General features: G+C 46.9%; 1 protein-coding gene across 1 annotated transcript in view; it reads left to right on the forward strand.

Moving 5' to 3' along the window:
* Positions 1 to 16,414, forward strand: part of CACNA2D3 (calcium voltage-gated channel auxiliary subunit alpha2delta 3) — a 556,479-nt gene that overhangs the window by 134,154 nt on the left and 405,911 nt on the right. The window contains exons 5-7 of the mRNA XM_087825134.1: positions 4,521 to 4,581; positions 4,671 to 4,821; positions 15,786 to 15,860. Of these exons, the coding sequence (XP_087681260.1) occupies positions 4,521 to 4,581; positions 4,671 to 4,821; positions 15,786 to 15,860 (287 nt within the window). The remainder of the gene's footprint in view (positions 1 to 4,520; positions 4,582 to 4,670; positions 4,822 to 15,785; positions 15,861 to 16,414) is intronic.

The raw sequence follows: 16,414 nt of genomic DNA on the forward strand, positions 1-16,414 counted from the left end.
GCTGCCTCACAGTACAGCCGTGAGGAGGGGGACAGATGGCTGAGGAAAGAGCCCTCTGCAAGTTGGACTCATACAAGCTGTTGGCTGGTGATCATCAGGAGTGGGTCTGTGCACAACATTGCTTTGTATTTATTTTCTAGCCCATCTTTCACCAAGCTCAGGTTTAGCAGACGGTGAAATGTGGTTGATGTTGGAGTTTGTTCCCTTGACCAGCTCAACAGGACGGCCCCAATGACTGATCATGGAAAACCACAGTTCATAGTTTTCATAGCAACTCTCATGTTGCTCATTTATCATGGCGAATGGTTTCTCAAGAGATTGGTAAGGGAGGTGACATTGGTTGAAGAAAGGAGATTTTTTTTTTTCCTGGGGGAGTGCATGGCCATTGCCTCAGAAGACACTTGAAAGCCACATTTGACTACAACTGAACTCACATTAAGCTAGCATTTCATTATAGACCAGCTATTTTAGATCTAAAGTTGTATTGGAAAGTATTTATTTAAACTTCAGAATTGGGGCCAAAAATATTGAGGAAGGAATTGGGCAGAACCTACCCAATTTGGGATAAACCAACATCTGCTAACTCTTGATTTTCCTTCCTTTCTTTCTACATCTTTCTGGGCATTTTGCTCTCAGATAGGGAAGAGAAATCCCAAGGTGTAGAGCGATAGTTAGTGTTTGTTCAGGTGGTGGGTTGTGGAGATGGCTTGGATGTCATTGGCAATGCCAGGCAGTTTTATGAAAAAGACTTGGCACTGAGGAGAAAAGAGAAGCAATGGGCTAAGACACCCTTTGTTAAGGTAGAGATTTTGAAAAGGGCAGAAATAAATCCAGAAGCCAAAAAGATATTTGGCTTTTTATTGTGTTTTGTTGTGGTTCTTAGTTCTGTTGGACAGTCTGAAACCTTTCTGCCACATGAAATCCTGTTGGCAGCGTGTGGCTTGACCCCTTAGATGAAGCTGGGTGAGGCTCCGCTCTGTGGGCCCTGCTATTCCTTTGCATGTGCTGAAGGAAAACATGAAGTCATTTGTTGTCTTAGATGAAATTAATTTTCCTCCAATATTAGTTTTAATGACTTTGGGGGACAAGCTGTGAGATACAGGAATGTTGCACAATATTTGAAACTCAATCAGATTCGAGCATTTGAATCTGCAGTAGAGATTTCTACATTATTTTGAGTCTCATCTAGGGATGTGCTGAATGTTCTAGAGACCGTGCCCTCTGGAAGCTGAGGAAGGCAGACTAGCAATCACTGATGCTGCCAATAAAGCCACGAGGGCCCACAGAGAGGGCAGCTAAGTCTGCTGAACTGCATCCTTCATCCCGTCGGGAGATTCATGCTCCTTCCAGACTGCATGGGTCCCCAGAGGCATATTGGCACTGCTGGGAATTATGTGGATCAGGGGGGTAATTCTCGGTTAAGTAACGATTCCCTGGATCTCAAAGTTGGCTCATTTGAGATGAGCCCACTCTTATTTCTCCAGGATTTGAAGTTACTTGAATATTTTCAAAATATCTGTGTGTGCAAAAAAATATACACTAAAAAGTTGATATGTCCTTGGGGAGATAGTATCTTCTGGAATAGTTTCCTGAAGTTTGTCTCCTAAAACATTTTGTTGTGAGATTGTTTTGTGGGGAGGGCTCAGCGGTCAGATTAGTTTGGTGAATGCTGCCCCTGCTGCCCCCGTCAGAGATTCATGATGCGCTGAAGCAAATTAAAGGCAGCCAGATGTCCCTCCCGAGGCACAGAAACCAGTTCACTGCACTGGAGAACTCATAGGACACCCTTATGTAAATGCCTGGGACATCAAGTTCTTGTCCTAACTAGAAATCTCAGGCAACACTGCTGAATTCTAAGAACCTTGAAGTCCCTGCTGTGAAATGAAGGTTTTGATCCATATGTCAGATTTGAGCAGATTGAGCCCCCAAAGCCCATCCTGTCTTGACTTGGAGACCAGGTGTGACCTTTATTGTTCCATTCCAGGCAGCTGTGCCTAGAACTGGCTCGAGGTGGGCCTTCATCCCTACTCAGCGTGTACCCCATGTCCCGATCAGGAGAGCCTGGGCCTTGAGGTCCCTACTGCCACCAGGCAGGATCCTTGCTCTGGCATAGACGCTCCTGTGCAGTCACACCAGCGCTCTTTTAATTCCTTGAACTTGGCGTGCACTTCTCAGCCTCAGCACCTCTGCAAATGTCGTTCTGTCTGCCTGGGGCATTCTTCACCCTGTGGTCACCCTTCACTTGAGCTTTACAAGTCTTACCCATGTGTAGTGGGCTTAATAGTGTCCTCGACTCAAGTCTATGTGCACTTGGAGCCCCAGAATGTGACCGTATTTGGAAATAGGGTCTTTGTAGATGTAATTAGTTAAGTTGAGATTATATCACACTGGATTTGGGTGGGCCCTGCATCCAAGATGACTGGTGTCCTTATAAGAGGAGAGGGCACGGGGACACAGAGGGAAGAAAGCCATGTGAAGACATAGGAAGAGATTGCAGAGTTGCAGCTACAAGTCACCAAGGATTGCCGAAGCCACCTGCAGCTGAGACAGGGCAGGGAAGGACTCTTTCCTAGAGCCTTCAGAGGGAGCACCTCGATGCTGGACATCTGCCCCCACCACAGCGAGAGAATACATTTCTGTAAAACCTCCTAGTTGGAAGGCCTCCGTTACATCAGCCCTAGGAAACTAATGTACCATCATTCTGTTCTCACCTTAAAGGAGAGGCTTCTTCCCCTTATGGATTAGAACCACCTTTCATTCACTAACACGGCCTCAGGTGCTTCTCCTCCCTGACAGCTTTGGCTCTTGAGACTTCTTATCTAGTGTCTGCTTCTCTGCTACCTGTGAGGCTTCCTGAGAGCAGGAGGAGCTGGACCCATCTTTCTTGGTCACTGTTGTAGGCCCATCGGCCATCAGTGTGCCTGGGAGGAGTTATAAGCTCATTGGCAGAGAAATGGTCTCAGCATTCGGCGGCCTTAATTCCTTGCCCCCAGGCCCAGGCCTCAATGCTGGGGCAGTGAGAGAGCTGCACACTCTCTCCTCCCGGTGGGATGGGTGGCAGAGTGGGGGACAGGGCGGGGGGCAATCGGCTTTGCTCAGCCTCTGAGAACACTACCCACAATTCAACTCGGGAAACACCCACTGAACGCCTACCATGAGGCAGCACATTAAAAGATAAATGCTCTTAACATTGGACTCAAACCAGTTCTCTGTGGAATTACAAATTGGAACATTATCTGGCCTCACCAAGGATCTAACTGCCTATGTGTCAAGACTGCAATTCTAGCTGTACTTGGCTTTATACAAAGCAGCGTGTCAGATGTTTTTAAAACAAATTGCATTCTTGTTCCCGTAGTGTACAATAGCATGTCAGCTTTATTTCATCTTCCTTACCTAACGGCCTTCAGTTGGCAGTGGCTTCTCACACTTCTTTTTTCTGATTTGTTACAGGAAGCTCATTAAATTAAGCACATTTGCAGGTGGGAAATGTAGGTACAAGGAAGACAGATCAAAATAACTCTTGGGGTTATGAACTGTCATCTCACAGTTATCTGTGTCATACTTTGGGGGTGTTATCTTAAGCGCAGGACTGTTAGCCCGGTGTGGTCCAGAAAGCTGGCCATTAGTAATTGAAAAGGAGACTTTCAGTGCTACCACCTGAGTCATGATTTTCTCCCGTGAAAATAATTTTTCTGTTCTAATTTTATTAACTCCAAAGTCTACGTTTCGAATCCTCCATCTCTGAGCACCACTGATAGCTGAAAACAATTACTTTCTATCTTATCCTTAAGCAGCACTTTTCTTTTTAAGTTTTATTCTTAAAAACTAAGTTGTAAATAGAGAATGTCAACACTGAAAACACCCTGACCATCTGTAAACCGTGAAGCTAAGGGTGTTGGGTCTGATTTTACACATGAGAAAACTCTGCAGGCCTCCAAGCCTGAAATGCAAAGTTCATCATACAGCAGAATTAGGGCCATTTGATTTTATTTCAGTGTGGAAGGCCAGACCAAAACTCCTGATTTTAAAAACAGGAGTCAGGAAAGAACAGACCTGTGTATATTCTGAGATAGACACATATCAAATGCTTTCTACCCTTCATGCTACAGACATTACCTTACCCGGGTCCAGGGGTGGGGCCCACCTCTGCCCAGAGATCTGTGAGTGATGCCCCAGGTCCAACAATTTGAGGGACAGTGAGAATTGACCTTGGCTAACTTTATCATTAACCGTGGAAGGGGCTGGAGTCAGGTCCTTCCTTGATGGACAGTGCTTTACGCAGGATGTCACCACTCTCTGGCAGGTCTTGGGGCGGGTGAGCTCAGGCTGTTCTGCTGTTGTGTTGCAGCCCTGGAGCACCTTCCCAGAATGGGTGATGGAGCACATGATGAGCTCCGGGGTTGGTCTTCGCATATGATTTTTCACCCTGTCCATTCAGTCAGCAAAGCAGAGCAGCCTTGAAGTGCTATGAATAAATATTTGAAGTTTCTGGGTTTCTTATAACTCCATTTTTCTTCTAGGGATTAAATGGGAACCAGATGAGAATGGAGTCATTGCCTTTGACTGCAGGAACCGAAAATGGTAGGAAATGGGCAAGTCTTTTAGGTTTTACAAAGAAAACTTGCAGAGACGTTCAAGATTCATTTTCACTTTATTTTCCTGCGACCCAGGTACATCCAGGCAGCGACTTCTCCGAAGGACGTGGTCATTTTAGTTGACGTCAGTGGCAGCATGAAAGGCCTCCGTCTGACCATCGCCAAGCAGACGGTCTCCTCTATTCTGGACACGTTGGGGGATGATGACTTCTTCAACATCATTGCTGTGAGTGCGGCTGTTTGTGCTTTCTGTGCACTTTGGGTTCGTTTGATCTTTTAGTAGCAACCCTTAACAATCTCACTGCTTTTGTGTACAGAGCTTTAGATGCCTCAGGATGAGGGCCAGCTGGGCCCCTGTGAGTTCACAGAGCAGTGATGCTGGAGAGGGTCGGGGACATTGGGATGCAGTTAAGCACATATTTGTCTCCTAACCATGCAGACTGGTGCTGTCATCTGTGGCACCAGATTTGGTTTTCCTGGGGAGCCAGCCTCTTCAGAATTAGACCTGGCAAGGTTTTTCCTAAACTGCTAGATTTTCTCCTGTGGATGTGAACTCTAAGCTGGATTACTCTGATGACAATAATAGTGATAACACTCATGATGACGAAATGACAAAAACTTGGAGAGCAGTTGTAGACTCATTCACAGTACACTTTATCTCAACTTCAGAAACCAAAGTGGCTTTTATTAAGTGCCTACTGTGTGCCATTTACTATACTCTTCATATTTGCATCACCTTTGTTCCTCATAGCACCTCTAGGCAGTAGGAGTAGTTTGGGCATTTTCTCAGATGAAGCTGCTTAGATTGGGAGAGTGTCAGTAAGTTGCCTAAGGTCACCACGCTGGAAAGTGGGAGATGCAGGAGCCAAGCCGGGCAGTGACATCCTCTCTGGAAGGAGCCCTGATTCAGCTGTCCATCTCCAGGTGCTTCCTCTTCTCCCCCGTTCTCTGGTGTGATTCTCATTACGTCCCTTATGGCCCTCTAACTCTTTTCCCAAAGATTATAGCCACAGTGAGCCTGGCTCTTTTCCTGGATAACTTTACCAGCTGCCTCTGTATGGGGTCACCTGTGCTTTGCCTCAGTGTCACCTCTATCTGGGCCATGGAAGAGCTGTAGCAGGCAGGGGAAGCAGCTTGGTGAGGGGGATGGAGCTTGGGCTTTGGAGTTGGGCCTTAGTTTTGAATCCTGGTTCTGCCACATACAGGTGTGCATCTTGGGGCAAACCACTTGAGTCTGATCATGAGCCCACCAGCTGTGAAGCTAATATAATCATCTGGCCCACAGGGCTGCTCCCTGATTACTGGGCCAGTGCCCAGGAGGCCATGGTCCGTGGGAGAGTGCTCTGTGAAGAGTGGTGTGGACATGCTGTACGAATGCTGTTGCTCTGGTCTGCCTGGCTCCCCAGCCCCCGAGCAGAATGTGTCATCAAGGGACCCTACTCCTGGCAGCCTTCTGCATGACACCCTTTTTTATTCACTAGGCAGAGGGCAGTGTGTTTAAATGACCTTGGGCTTGCAGAGAGGCTTGATTGAATGAGTGTCCTCCTGCCTGCCTGTGAGCAAAATGCCACAACCACCGGGCACCGTGATTTATGGCTTCAGCTTTTAAAAAGCCCGAACAAGAAAGGGAAAAGAGTCATAGATTCCATGGAAGCTGGGGTTAGTCTTGTTTACTCATTGACCTGTCCTCGGTGCCTGGACAGCACCTGGCAAATAGTAGGAGCTTAAATATTTAACGAATGGATAATGTCAGCATCTGCCTTCCACAGAGCCCCCGCTGTGTACAAGCCCCTGCTAGATGTCCTATGAGGATGACCTCATTGAGTCTTCTCCCAGCTCTGTGCTAAGTGGCCTGGAGACAAAGGCACCAAGAGGTAGAAATGACTGGCTTAAGGTCACATAGCCAGAGAAAGTGGCACAACCAAGACTCAGAAGCTGTCAGGCTTTACCTCCTGCTTCCAGAGCAGAAGTGAAGAGAGTGGAGTGGAGCAGCTGAGCCACCTTCCTGTGAAACCCCGTGAGCAGGGGCCCAGTCCTTCCCAAGGAGGCTTTCAGATAGCAGTTCCTCTAGCTACCAGTCTCATGGAGAACATGCTGATATGGCCAGATCCCCGCACATCCGGAAGCATTTACAGATAAGAAGCAGCTAATTTGGGACTATCTTTCTTATTAATCTTTAATTACTCATTACGGAAGTATCAGAGATTTGCATAATAAGAAGAGCTAACTAATTAATCCTGAATCCTTATCAGTCAGGATTTATTGTTCTCTTAACAAAACCAATCGATTGAAATAATCTCTGTAAATTCATTAAGACGTACAAACAGTGTCAACTCAGTAATGAAGAGAAGGTGATTAAGAGAATTAAAAGTAGACCTGCCAGTTGTTCTAGACCAGTTAAGGGGAAAAAAAGTATGTTTTTTACCCCAAATTGCCCCTTTTATAGAAAGAAGTCCATTAGAAGTCCCATAAGTCTCTCTATACATCTGTTTGTTAGTTTTCAACATAAATGATCTGCTTTAAGGCTATGTACATAATTATTTCAATAACTAGGAAGGTACACTGAACATTTTTACTTGAAGCCTCTGTAGTAAAGTCACGAACTCTGTTTCCCTAAAGGCTAAGGGAATGAACCAAATACGTTAGTGGATTTATGTCAAAAGCCTGAGGTCACTAAAGGAAGGAATAATTAACAATAACTTTACACATTGATTTATTTTAATCTAGGCAACATATGTAAAAATTTTAAACAATTCAGAAATGTTCCCATTTCCTTTTCATTTGGCACATATTCTTCCAGATTTTTCTATGTGCATGAATATACATAAGTTTTCCACAAAAACAGAATCACATTTTACAGTATATCCAGCAACTTGCTTTTCTACTCATATTGTAATCACGTGCATTTGAAGAGCAGGGCATTCTATCGCCTGTAGTTGACAGTGATTTTTTTAATCCGTCCCCTGTTACTGGGCATATGCAGTTGCTGATCCCCTTTCTAATCAAGAATGCTACAGTGAATGGACTCATGCGTTTATTTTTGCAGGGTCGATTGTGCTTCTATTGAGTAAAATCTAGAAGTGAAATTGCTACACCAAAAGGCATGTGCATAGTTAGGTATTACTGGAATGTCCTCTAAGTAGGGTGTAGTGTTTACATGTTTAGAAACTATGTATTAGTTAGCTCCATCTTCCATAACAAAATACAACTGGGTGGCTTAAACAACAGAAATTTATTTACTCACAGTTCTAGAGGTTAGAAAGTTCAGGATCAAGGTTGGGCAGGGTTTGGTTTCTGGTGGGGGTTTCCTTTCTCGCTTGTAGACAGCCACCTTCTCTCTGTGTACTTACATGGCCTTTTTATGCTCTCATGGAGCAAGAAAGGGGGAGAGAGAGAGAGAGCGAGCTCTGTTATGTCTCCTCCTATAATGACATGATCCCATCAGGAGGAACCCACCTTCATTACCTTGTCTAACCCTAGTTACTTCCCAAAGTCCCCATCTCCAAATACCACCACATTGGGGGTTTAATGTGGAGGTTCGAAAGGGGGGCACAAACATTTTGTTCATAACACCAGTATTTTGAGGGTTTTTAATAGTAGATTTGTAATCGGAAAATCTTTATTTGCATTCCCTTGAATTGTCTCTCCGCACCCTAAGTGCACTTCACCCATTTTGCTTTGCCGGATGGTGGTGGTGTTGTGTTGTGTTGTGTTGTGTTTTGTTTCCTCCATCACTTTCTCCTGTTTCCATAGTAGTAAAATTGCTCCAGAAATTGGGTATAAGTTTTTCTTCACCACGTTTAAAATGGTCACTTGCCTCTGTCTAGGGGGGGACCCCGTTGCAGGCTCACGTGGGTGCAGGGCAATGGATGTTTGAAACTCCATGCAGAACGCGCTGTCTGCCTGAGTGCCTAGTTCTGTGGGCTGGGTTTCATCTACGGGAGAAACTCTTCACTGAACTCTCAGCTTTCTCTTGCTTGCTGGGTAGATGTTTGAGGAGAAATTTCAGTGTTTTAGAGGGAAAGGAAAGGAAATAGTCTTTATTCTCAGTGTTGGAAGCCCTTGTAGGCTTTTGTTTGTACAAATCTAATTCATCATCTGGTACTTTTGATTTTCAGGGCCATAGTGGGAAAGGGAGGAGAGAGATTTAAAGAGTGGAGAAGGCTTTCCTTGGCCATTCCAGTCATTTTTACATGTTTGTGTGAAGTTCATTGCTAAATGCATCTTATGCATTATATTGAAAAGCTTTCAGTCCAGGTCTCGTCAGAGAATAAACATGAAAAGATGAAGTTAAAAAACGGTTTTAGCTTTCATGAACAGGGTATTACAGAATCTATCTAAGACTGATGAACTAAGTGATTGAATTATAAAGGGACAGTTGAAATATGAGAGTGATTTTGTGCATTCGAAGCTAAAATGTAAGGTCCAGCCGCTGGTGCATGAAGAGAGATGTCTCTGACAAGAGAAAAGGCATATTTTTCAGATTCCCTTTGAAGTCTAACTCCAAGCCATGCATTAAATGAACAATATTATCATAAAAATGAGGGTGCTAATTCTGTCCTGTCCGATGCTGAAATCTAAAAAATGATTTCACAGGCGTCTAGGGCCATGCATTAAACGAATACGGTATTAACTGGCTGATATTGTTAAATCAGTTTGAATGCCTCCTGCAGCCCCTGTTTGTGCTGAGAAGAGCATCATTTGTTAGTTCAACCCAGAACTTTCTGGTGCCCTGGTTTTAATTTGCAGAATTTTCTTTCAAACCATCTCTCCAGTGCTTTGCCTGCTGTAGATTTGCTTTTTAGAGTAATCGATTCCGTATTAAAAGTATGAGGATGGTATTTTCTTTCAGTGCTCATTTGTTCAGTACTACTAATTATGTCCAGTCGTGTTTCAAATTATACAAGAAGCTTTTGTAGTGCAAAGATCCCTGCGATTCCTTGTGTTGGTGAAAATATTGTGGGCTCATCTGCTTCGTTACATAATCCCCACACATTTCCATTCTGAAGGTTATTTAATCAAAAGTGCACCAATAAAACCGTGAAACTATTTAATGGCATTCCAGCAATTCCACATCAGCTTTCTCGCGTTGTATGAGCATGCCAGCGTTTGAATGCTGTGGGTTTTTTGTGGATTTTGAGATTCTCTAAAACGTACCCACTTACTTCCTGTACTTCTTGTTTATCCATTTTTTGGAGGTGGTAGAGAGTCTCATTTTTTTGTTTTTGTTTTTTTTGTCCCCGTGTCAACTTCTTTTTTTCTCGGCTTTGCTCTTTTTTATCAGTGACCGTCCCTACAGTTTTGCCTTTTGGTTCTTCCTTCAGATCCTTATTTCTGCAAATCCTGTCGAGTGCTCACCCTTAAGCAGTGGGGTCGTCTTTGTGAATAGTGGAGGCAGGCGATCTTCCCCAGGGACCTTGGGGTTGGGTGTGTGGGTGCTGGTGTGGGAGCAGCCAGGGGCAGCAGCCAGGGTCACGGCCCCCCTGCGGCCTCGGAGAGGGGCTGGGAGGGCACAGTGCTGGGGCAGGCGACCCATGCGGACTGTGACGGCTTCTTGGAGGAGGTGATGCCTGAGCGAGCACTTCAAGGTCGTTAGTTAGGCATTAGCCAGACGTGCGGTGAGGTGGGGCAGGGGGAGGGAGAACTGAGGAGAAAAGTACTGTCTGCAGGTTGTAGAAGCTCCTCCTTCGTCCCAGGAGGTGCAGGCTTGGTCAGGGTGGCCCAAGTTTCAGTGACTGGCCACATTGGAGTTGGGGTGACTGTGTGAGGCGGAGGAGGTAAATGGGAACAGTGATGAAAAGAATGGAGCCGGATTGAGGGAGTCAGGCCAGATCCGACAAGTCTGGGGAGCCACAGAGCGGAGTTGGGATTTCATCTGGAGACGGTGGAAGGCGCTGAAGGGGCCCCAGCTGCTTGGGGAGGTGTTGAGAGGTCCCGGTGACGTCTGTCCCTTCTTAGGTCTTCGTTCATTCTCCTTTTTAGGCAACTGATGATCTTCCGCCAGGCCTGAAAGCTCCATTGCTTTCGTTGGCCAAATCTCGCTTCTAGAATAAAGCAGGGTTCAGAGTCCTCGATATGACCCAGAGCCCAGAGTCAGCTGTCCTTGACTCTCTGGTCTCTGGGCTGTGACCCACGCCAACCAGCGTGTGACGCGATTTTCCACCCAAGTGCTGAAGCTGCGTGAATCTTGGTGGGGGAGTCCAGCCAATTGTTCTTTGTTTTTAGATCCTGCTCCAAAACATTCTGGCCATTCATTTAATGAAACTTAAAACTTGCCTTTCCTGTGTTAGATCATCATTAAAATTCCCAGAGAGGATTATGTTTTATGTTTAAGACGAGAGATGTAGGGAATGCTTGCAGAGATTGGGCAACAGAAAGGACAAGGGTGGTGTTGGTGATGTGTCCCTTGCTGTCAGAGTGTAGAGTGTGGTGATTGGCACAGAGGAGCGGGAGGGACAGTTCCTGTGAAGAGAGAGTAGTGGGATGTAATCTAACACTGAAAAAGATCCAGGGTTTATCTCAAGCCTGTTTTTGTTTTGGAGGGATCACTGCAGCCTCACAGATAAGCACATTTTATTATGAAAAGGAAAGCAGACATTATATTCGGATGTAATGAGCATATTCTTTCACTAATGAAAGCAGGAAAGAAGTGGTTCATGATCACTCAGTGATGAGCATGGGGAGATTAGCCAGCATTTGATGTCCCTGGCACATAGCAGGTGCTTGGTTAATATTCACTGAGCAAACGCAGGAACAAAGGGTTCCCTGGCAGATGCCTTCCTGGAAGGGGATTGGGCAGCAAGCAGGTTACACTGTCGTGGCTCCCAGTCTGTCAAAGACCCAGGTCACCAAGAGAGTTCAGAGTGTGGCTCAGAGTGGAGCAGTGTGTGGCCACACACCTGGTGGTTTCCATCTCGGGTATTTAGACAGTCACATGTGCCAACTCGTGAAGCATTTCTCTCCAACAAAAGCAGAGTCTGCTTTCCAGAGATGCTCAGGGGCACATGAGACCGGCTCCCAAGAGTAGGTCACTGCCATCACCCCACATCCACTCCTTCTCAGCAAGTGCCAGCTGGGGGTGGAGGGTGCACGGTGGCCTTTGTCTTCCTGTAGCACACATCACTTTCACATAATATTCTCCTTCTTCCTGAGAATGTGTACCACATACTTTCTTTCTGCCTCTTATATGCCAGGTTCTATGTCGACTCTCTGCCAAATCATCTCATTTCATCCTGACAGTGAGATCATGGGGGAGGTTCAGTCAATCCCCAATTTCCCCAACACAAACACTGCCGCTCACAGAGCTGACATGCCCTGGCCTGGGTCACCCAGTTAGTGTGCAGCAGAGCCAGGATTTGAAACCAGCCCATTTGCCTCAGTTGCATTAGCTCTACTGCCTAGCCTTGTGTGAATCAGAGGAGGGGACCCAGTCAGACAAGAGAAGGGGAGAAGGAAACCAACAGAGACTGTCTATGTGGCTGTCTGAGCTCCTACGGGGTGAAAGTGCTTTGTTCATCTCTTCACCATGTGGCTGGCGAGCGGCTGGACCTTCTCCAGGGCTGCTTGTGTCCTCCCCTGTTCTGCTAACAGACTCTTCTCATGTCTCAGGAATTTCAGGAGCAATTTACTGCTTTGTGGGGGGAAGGGGCTGGTCTAGCTCCTTTTTAGGGTTCAGTGTTGGTGGCAGGAAGGAGCAAAAGCAAATGACAGAAGCAGAGTCCATGTTGCCAGTGACCTTGCATCGCACCCTTTCTTCCTTAGACAATTGCCGTCTGATTGTTTAAGGAAGGATGCAGGAGACCCACTCATGAGGCCGGCACATCTTAGGGCTGAGGTGACCAGATCTGCAGTTGTAAAATAATGTGGCCATCCCACATTATTGTTTCACAGAGTAGACATTTAGGGAGCATCCATAAAAATGCAAAAGTGAAAGGTTTCCAAACAGAGAGCTGCCGGGAGCTTGGAAGCAGTCCCACGTGCAGGGTGCCCTTGGCGTCCCCTGGGAGGAGCTCCGGGGCAGCGTGGTGAGCGTGCACAGCCAGCGGGCCTCCTTGGCACAGCTGCCCGGTGCGCACCGTTCCCTCACACAGCTGAGCCAGCTCCCTTTGGTGATACAGACCAGATTGCTCAGCATAGCTTTATCCTGATGCAGTCAAGGGAAATTAGTCAACTGCAAGCTTGGATGATGCCACTAACAAGCTGGCGGGGGTTCAGAAGAGCAGATTCCTCCACTGTGGCCCCGGCTCACACAGGGACGGCAAGCATGGTTTTGATTACTGCACATGTTCCTCCCTGATGAGGGCAAGAACTTCTCGGTCTTCTTTACTTCTGAGCCCCCTTCGCAGCCCCCCACATGCACAGGCCTTTACATTAGCCAAACACTTTCAGGTCTGTTGCCTCATTGGCTCCTCATGGGAACCCCTGGAAGATAACAGAAGATGAATTAGCACCTTCTTATGCATAAGAATCTGGAATCAGAGAGGTTTAGTGACTTCCCCAAGGCCACACAGTGAGTACATGGCAGAGGCAGGACTTGGACTTGTGTCCTGACTCCCAGCTCAGAGTGTACAACCACAAGAATCAACTTTGAGAATGTGTATTAGGCAGAGCACAGATGAAGTTTTTAAATATACCCAGAAAATGGAGTTGGAAAGTTTTTGGCTACAGGTTACGAAACCGCCGAATGAAGGCTGCTTCAGCATCCACGCACCTCCTAATATCCAGGGAGAAGACATGTGGCCTCAGCTGCAGTGGCTCAGCAGTGTCCCCAAGGGCCCACACTGGCTCCATCTTCCCGCTCTGTCTTCCTTGAACTTTGCTGTCCACTCTTAACCTTGTTGCAAAATGATTTGCAACTGCACAAGAGCATCCCAAGTACGAGAGAAGGCAGCGGGTATAGAAGAGTTTTTCTTTAATGGGAAGAAAAAAGATTCGTTGAAACTGCCCAGAAAACTACCCCTTCAAGTTTCATTGGCTGAAAATGAGTCACTTGACCACCTCTTGTGGCCAGACACTGTGAAAGCCTGTATACCCTGGAGGGGGGCTGGATGGTTACGATCGGCTCAGACTGTTTATGCTCTAGGAATAGACATATTGTCACCCTGAACTAAATCAGTCAACAGCGAGGGTGGAGGAAAGGGGGATGGCTGTTTGTTTCCTTTCCCAGCCACATCCAGTGCCAGTCCAATGTGAACTGAGAACTTTGGGGACGCTCTGCTTCAGGGTGGATGGTGCAGTCGCTTTCTGGGGCCTGAGATGATGTTCCATTTGATCACGGAAAGTTGCACTCCCCTTTCCCAGTGGCTCATTTCAGAATTGCATGAATGTATTTCTTTCTCCATGCCTCATCAGAGGAGATCTAAGTGCTAAGACCATTGAGCTATAATTTTTCAAATGCTTTTGCCTGACTAGACTGAGAACAAAGGTTAAAGTCAGACTGATGACAAACAGAGGCTTGGGGACCAGAGAGGAGGCACTGGGGGCTTTGTTGTCCTGAGGTCAGTGGCTGTGAGGTTAGGCTACCTAGGATGGAATCTGTGTATGACTTTGGACAAGTAGATCATCCTTGCCCTGCCTCAGTTTCCCTATCTGCAAAGGGCAAATAATTTGAAGTGCTTACCACATGAGGCTGAAATATCTTGTGGATGACCTCTAGCCTATATTTAGGTGAAGTAAGTGCTCACTAACAGTTAATTGCTGCTATTAGTATCATCGCTACTCCTACTTGCACCTCAGCACATGAAACCTGATGCTCCTCAATCACTGTTGCAGCAGCTGCAGGTCTGGTCCTCTTGAGCCCATCCCTGCAGTGTGCCCAGAGCAGTTGTCCCAAGCTCATCTCTTTATTTCACTCGTCCTCCTGTTCACAGGCCTCTGTAGTCCTCCATGCCCTCGGGCTTAACGTCCAAACCCCTTAGCCAGACTTTGCAGGAGATCTGGGCCTGTGAGAGATGGATTTGGTTCCTCCCCTCGGGAGCTCTGGGCTGGGCCTTTGGTCCATGAAGCGGAAGGGCCACGACGGTCCCATTGAGCATATCGTTCCCGGGCACTTGCTGTGGGCCCAGCCCTGTGCTGGCACAGGGAATGCACTGAGGAACCAGACTTGGGTTCTCACAGTGTGGCCCCGCCTGGTGGCGAGGAGCCAGGCACCAGGAAACTAGCATTCGGGAGTATGCAGGAGAGGGGCCTCACCTGCTGAGAGGCCTCTTCCTGGAGGAGGCAGAATGAGCTGGCGCAGAGGATGGCATCCAGGAGATGCCAGAGTGAGGGCGCCAGGCGAGGGCCCAGCGGTGGGAGGCTTGAAGGAAAAGACAGGACGTGTCAGGACAGAAAAGGAATAGGGCTGGACAGTGTTGAGTTCATGGGGTGGGGACTAAAGAGTGAAAATGCTAGAAAGGTCAACAGATGCCAAGTGTCCAGAGCCTTGCCAAGGCCTGGGAAGGTTCATCTGAAGAGCAGTGGGAGCTGTGAATGGTGTTGATAAGAGGTGACATAACCAGATATACATTTTGGGAGGATGAGCCTAGCTACAGTGCAGAGAATTGTGCTTGATAAGGGAAATGAAGAGAATGCTCATATTTCCACTTCCTAGCTGTGAACTTTGGACAAAAACAAAGGGCCTTATTCTGGGTGATCTGGGATCAAAAATGATTGGAAGGTGGGCATTGGCCTGAGTGGAAGGTGGTGTCGCTGTGTAGTAATGTCAAGACTAACACCTGCGTAGCCATCCAGAGTGAGCAGGGAACATCAAGGCACTCCTCTGTTCTGTCCCCAGACCTGTGTGACCCGCACATGATTCCCTTGGCTCCCTGAAGCCAAAGACAGGAGCTGGAGCTCTATTTGCCCAAGTTGGGATGCTCTTTAGATCCCACATGGACCGGGTGCTGTCAGCCGTGCCCAGGGAGCCCCAGCATTTGGAGCTGCCCCTGAGGGATGATCAATTAATTGTGTACACCCTGAGCACTGCCAGACACCAAGAAGTTTCTTCTTCAAACAAGAAATGAATCAAGCCTGACTTTGTCACATATGCACGATTTCTCTAGGGGCAACAATTGGGAAGGCCACCTTACGTGAATGAATTGAGCCTGCGACCATGCTGCTTTTTTGTTGGTGTGTGTGTATCTTTAAGTTATTAAGTGGGACCCTTTAAATGCCTAATCATTTCCTCTTGGCTCTTTCTTCCCTCTGCAGTACAACGAGGAGCTTCACTACGTGGAGCCATGCCTGAACGGGACGCTGGTGCAGGCCGACAGGACGAACAAGGAGGTGAGGCCTGCTGCTGGGGGGTCCTGGCACCCCCGTCTCCCCCACGGGGCCACTTATAAGAATTCTGCCTGAACTTTTAGAAACTCATCACATGCACTGCTCTTTCACCAAGGGCCTCAGAACCCCCGTGTGGGGAACACTTAGGAAGAGGCAAAATGAAATGACGGTAATGAAACGATTCCGTGGAGATCAGATGCTGGCTAATTCTGAAGCACTTGCATTGTTTCCTTCTCTTGCTCTAACACATCCTCTGCTGTGCCTGGCACCTAGGTTGACACCGTTGGAAAAATATGACTCTTGTTGAGATTTTGAAGGAAATTGAAGTCACTTATTGCATTATTATTGCTTTTAATACAACTGGCTAAATAATCGTTGGAGTAACTATTGGGGTAATATGTCTCCTGGGTTAGAAGGTAAACTTTACGAGGATAGAGGTGATGTTTGCTCTCTGCAGTATTGTTCATGCTCCAACCGTTGCCCGCCCCATAAATATTATAGTACAAAAGAAGACAGGTTAAAGGAGGACCTTAAGAAATGGGATAGAAGTTTACTTT

The sequence above is a fragment of the Miniopterus natalensis genome, chromosome 15 (genome assembly GCF_054644295.1).
Source record: "Miniopterus natalensis isolate mMinNat1 chromosome 15, mMinNat1.hap1, whole genome shotgun sequence".
Taxonomy (NCBI): Eukaryota; Metazoa; Chordata; class Mammalia; order Chiroptera; family Miniopteridae; genus Miniopterus; species Miniopterus natalensis.